This window comes from Oncorhynchus keta, chromosome 21 (assembly GCF_023373465.1).
Source record: "Oncorhynchus keta strain PuntledgeMale-10-30-2019 chromosome 21, Oket_V2, whole genome shotgun sequence".
NCBI lineage: Eukaryota > Metazoa > Chordata > Actinopteri > Salmoniformes > Salmonidae > Oncorhynchus > Oncorhynchus keta.
Genome location: NC_068441.1, coordinates 34130951 through 34136365, shown reverse-complemented (window position 1 = coordinate 34136365; position 5415 = coordinate 34130951). Strand labels below are relative to the sequence as shown.

At 44.7% G+C, this 5415-nt stretch overlaps 1 protein-coding gene across 1 annotated transcript; it reads left to right on the top strand.

The window, feature by feature from the left end:
* The first annotated feature begins 406 nt into the window (after nucleotides 1-406).
* Nucleotides 407-5415, top strand: LOC118400499 (fibromodulin-like). The gene is made up of 6 exons (XM_052473744.1): nucleotides 407-553; nucleotides 1973-2387; nucleotides 2517-2639; nucleotides 2872-3012; nucleotides 3324-3591; nucleotides 4283-5415. Exons 2-6 carry the CDS (start codon nucleotides 2016-2018, stop codon nucleotides 4432-4434), a joined length of 1056 nt encoding a protein of 351 aa, XP_052329704.1. The 5' UTR covers nucleotides 407-553; nucleotides 1973-2015; the 3' UTR covers nucleotides 4435-5415.

The window sequence follows — 5415 nt, the reverse complement described above, 5'->3', positions numbered from 1 at the left end:
AGATAAAGAGAGCCCTGGCCCAGGAAAGAGAGAGATAAAGAGTGAGGAAAGTAGAGAAAGGCCAAAGAGATTCAGGAGAAGGACGATACTGTGGTCTTTTTGGAATGCTTTTACGTCAGTTTTAATTTTGTTCAGTTTCTATTGAGTTTCATGGTTTAACAGCTTTGCAGAATCAGTAGAGTACAGCATCTGAATGTGTTTTCCAAATACAGTATTCAGCTTCTTTCAGCGATCGTCTTCTTATGTTCTGAACCACCAAACACTATGCCTGTTGAGACAAGAACAGAGACACTCAGCAGAGGAGAGGAGGGAGCAGATGGGCAGGGTTGTGTGTGGTAACAGGAAAGGGTGAGGGAGGAAAGAAAAGGCAGGGGGACGCTAGCAAAAGTAGAGTGGGGGGTCGAGAGGAATGGAATGGATGGGTGGAGAGGGGAATGGAGGAGGGAAGGAAGTGAAGGAGAGAGAGGTTTTCATAAAGTGTTTGGCAAAGACCCTCTCAGTCCTGCACAGCCTCTCAAGAGGGACTCAAGAGGTACTGGTTCTCACTGGTCAGGTAGGTAGGTGTGTGTGTGTTTGCGTGTGTGTGTGCATGTGTGCATGAGCATTGTATGTGTGTTTTCTTGTGTGTGTGTGTGTGTGTGTGTGTGCGTGCGTGTGTGCACAAATATTGTATATGTGTGTGTGTGTGTGTGTGTGTGTGTGTGTGTGTGTGTGTGTGTGTGTGTGTGTGTGTGTGTGTGTGTGTGTGTGTGTGTGTGTGTGTGTGTGTGTGTGTGTGTGTGTGTGTGTGTGTGTGTGTTTAACTACCAGAATTCCCCACAAGAATAGTAAACAAACAAACATTTTACCAACTGGGGACATTTTGTTGGTCCCCACAAGGTGAAATGCTATTTCTAGTGGGTTTATGGTTAAGGTTAGAATTATTGTTAGGGTTAGAATTAGGTTTAGGAGCTAGGATTAGGATTAGGGTTAAGGTTAGGTTTTAGGGTTAGGGTTAAGATTAGGGTTAGGGTAAAAGTACGGGTTAGGGTTAGGTTTAGGGGTTAAAAATAATATTTTTAATGGGACTGAATTGTGTATCCCCACAAGGTTAGCTGTACAAGAGTTATTTGGCTGTCCCCATCAGATAACCCTTTTTGGTTCCAGGTAGAACCCTTTTTAGTTCAAGGTAGAACCCTATTGGGCTGTAGAACCCTTTTCCAGAGAGTTCTACATGGAACACAAAAGAGTTCTACCAGTGGTGACAGCCAAAGAACCCTTTTGGAACCCTGTTTTCTAAGAGTGTACATTCATTTATATAGTCTTCTCTTTTTTACATTCTCCTCTGTGGATCCATTACCTGATGAAGAAAGATCCTTAAATACTGCCCCTGCAGTAATGTACAGTATTTAACATGCAGTATATCTAGTGTTGAGTCAATAGTGCCTGCTGTTTGGATGGGCAGCTGCTCTTTGGCTTGTTTTCATATCTGTTTTGTGTGTGTGTGTGTGTGTGTGTGTGTGTGTGTGTGTGTGTGTGTGTGTGTGTGTGTGTGTGTGTGTGTGTGTGTGTGTGTGTGTGTGTGTGTGTGTGTGTGTGTGTCTGTGTGCTGATCCCCTGTAGCTCTCCTCTCTTTTCATGTGGTGATAGATTACATTTTGATAGATAACATTTGACTTGGGTTTTTCTTTGGTTATGGTGTTTTGATGTTTAGCATCTACGTTTTCCGGTCATTCCAGGAGTTTATTATGTATTAAAGCTTTGTTAGCAAGATGGTAATGATGGTAATCTTGATGGTAATTTATGAGTTTCAACTCCCAATGGGAGAGTATGGGTCCTTTACAATGTTCTCTAATTTCTTTGGGCCCCTTTTTTATACAGTAGGTTCAGGTTGGTTGATGATTATAATTTGGAGTATTTTCCAGGATGTTCAGGTAGGTTTAACTCACATTTCTGAACTCTGGGTAAGTCTCCTCTCTTTCTCTCCTCTTAGCTGCAGCAGACTTGTGTGTGAGTTCTTTCCTGCGTGTGTGACCATGCGCGGTGTGTGCGTGTTCCTTTTGGTATGCATCATGGCGCTATCCGTTGCCATGCCAGACAGGCAGGACCCGTTTCTCTGGCTGTCCGCCCTGCATGGTCGCGGTTACAACGAGGGATCCCTATTGGCCGACACCACCGGGGGGGAGTGTCCTGATGAGTGTGACTGCCCGCCCTCCTTTCCCATCGCTATGTACTGTGACGGACGGGGGCTGACAGCCATGCCCACCGTGCCCTCCAGGATGAAGTACCTGTACCTGCAGCACAACGAGATCACCGCCCTGCCAGACTCCGCCCTGGCTAACACTACTAACCTAGTCTGGGTCATGTTGCATCACAACGCGCTGTCTACAGACAAAATCGGCAAGAGGGTAGGTTACTCTATATAACATGACACTTCACTGCACGTCACAATACAGCACTAGACTACAATACACTAGGCTTCGATCAACCAATCATTACATAGATTATAACATACTTTTTTCATCATTGTATTCCAGGCGTTTGCCAAGCTGCAAGGGTTGGAACGTCTGTACCTACAACATAACAACCTGACTGGTGTTCCCCCCAACCTGCCACGCTCACTACGAGACCTCAGACTCAACAACAACAACATCAACAAGGTAACGGCATCATTCAGACCCTTCATCACCGCTGCACTTTCAAACACTTTTATTCTTCTTCATCTGTATTCAGTCTTTATTTTGATTGTGAAGTGCATCCAGATGTTTTTCAATCAAGTGTCAAAGAGGCATGTAAAAAAACACATTCTTGGAAAGACCACAAGCGTTCTGGGCTTCATCACTGTTTTTATGCAATCATTTCAATAAAGTTTGTTTTGTTGTGGTTGCCTAGATTACACCAGAGGCCCTGGAGGGCATGGACAACCTGACCATCCTGTATCTCCATGGCAACGCTCTGACGGAGATGGGCACATCTCTTAGGGGGTTGAACTCACTCACACTCCTCGACATCAGCGGCAACAAGCTGAAAAAGGTACCGTAGTGTGACGGGTGTGTGTGTGTGTGTGTGTGTGTGTGTGTGTGTGTGTGTGTGTGTGTGTGTGTGTGTGTGTGTGTGTGTGTGTGTGTGTGTGTGTGTGTGTGTGTGTGTGTGTGTGTGTGTGTGTGTGTGTGTGTGTGTGTGTGTGTGTGTGTGTGCGTGTGTGTGTGTGTGTGTTTATTTCACTTTTCTGTCTTCTCTTTGTGAAGCACTTAGTCAAAAATAATTTTGTAAAAACACAATATATAAATACATTTGTATTGATTGATCAAGTGATCTATTGATTGACTGACTGACCCCTCCAGGTTCCAGACAGCCTCCCAGAGCACATCCACCAGCTGTACCTGGAGTCTAATGCCATCAGCGCTGTCCCAGAGGGATTCCTCAGTAAGTTCTCCCAGCTGCAATACATTCGCATGGGCCACAACCAGCTGACGGACAAGGGCATCCCCCCCAACACCTTCAACGTGACTGGCCTGGTGGAGCTGGACCTCAGCTTTAACCAGCTGGAGAGGATCCCCCCCGTCAGCCAGACGCTAGAGCACCTCTACCTACAGGCCAACCACATCAAAGGTGTGTGTAATTAGTGATGTCTGACAACCTAATTAAGCATAATCAAAACTGAATTGTGAGTCATCTCATCATGACATGAACTACGGAGGCCCCTGAGGATCAACAGCAACCACATATCATATCCTTAAACTGTATACAGTAGGCATAGTTGCATGCAAGCAGAACATACACATGCACATGTATGAGCACACAACATCTTGGCTGTCCATTGAAGTCCATGATGACAATGCTCCATTGAAGTCCATGATGACAATGCTCCATTGAAGTCCATAATGACAATGCTCCATTGAGGTTGGGGGAAAAGTAGGTTACAGTAGGTGGGAAGGTGCTTTGGACACATGTGATGTGGTTGTGCAGCATAGTGTGGTTGTGGTGCAGCATTTGTGGTTGTGGTGCAGCATAGTGTGGTTGTGGTGCAGCATAGTGTGGTTGTGGTGCAGCATAGTGTGGTTGTGGTGCAGCATAGTGTGGTTGTGGTGCACAGATGCCCTTACACAATGCTGCAGGTAGGACACGTCCATAGTCTAATGATGTGATTCCAGCAGCACTTAGAAGTTGAAGAAACACATTTGCTCTTTGTTTGAATGACAGAATGTAAACAATATCACTCTCTGTCTCTACCTCTCTCGCTGGCTCTCTCCCACACTTGTCTCCCTCCCCTCTCTGTTGCTCTCTCCCTCTCTCTTTGTAGAGTTTACCCTGGGTAGTTTCTGTAGTGTCGTGGACGTGATTAACTTCTCCAAACTGAGGACGGTTCGTCTGGATGGGAATGAGATCAGCACCGCGGATGTCCCCTCCGACTCAGTCCTTTGTCTGCGCATGGCCAACAACATTGAGGTGTAATGCTCCCATCTCACCACCAGGCTGCAGCACCATCAAGGTGTGAACAACCATCTCAACACTGGAATGCAGCATTTCCAGTACACATCTGCAACTCCCCTATTTCCTGAACGGAGGGCAGCAGTTTGATCGTCACTAGCTACCAAAGCCACAAAGTCATAATTATGGCTAAACCCCACCTATTTCTATAATATATTAGCCATTTAGCAGACGCTTTTATCCAGAATTACTTGCAGTCATGCATGCATACATTTGAAGTATGGGTTGTCCTGGGAATCGTGCCAAGCGCTGCCAACTGAGCAACAATTTCTCTGCCCAAAATCTTATTTTAAACCTAACCCTAACCTTAACCTTGCTAAACCATACTGCCTAACCCTAATCTTAAATGAAGACTGAGAAGAACATTTTTGCTTTCATTAATTTTGACAATATAGCCAATTTTGACTCTGTGGCTGTGATAACTAGTGACAAAGCAGCAGTCCTAACTTTAGCATCACGTTGCAATTCCCCAATCTCACCAAGAAGGGGCAGCAGAGGGGTATGAGACACAAAGGCGCAACAAGTTTATTTTGGTTTAGTTTGTTTTACTAATATCATTCAAAAGGACATTAGCATACATCTCCTTATCAGGACAAGTTAGAAATAGAATGTTCAAAGCATGTTGAAAGTGCTTCCAAAGTCAACTTCATGTCAACTTTTGACGGTCAGAAAAAAATGATGGACGAATGGTGGTTCTGGCCATAATTTACTTATTTTGTCTGACAACATATGAGCCTCAGAGAAATACCATTGGATCAGATCTCTGTGTTCCGGCCCTAATCCGAGTAGGGATGTAACTGTTGTGATTTATGATATGATTTATGATGTGAAAGACATGTAGGCCTACCGCATGTATTGGTATTAGTATTGACTAGCCTTGGTGTTTTGATGTCCTTTACAGGGCTATCTTATTGACTTAATAAAGGGATTCATGTTTTATTAGGA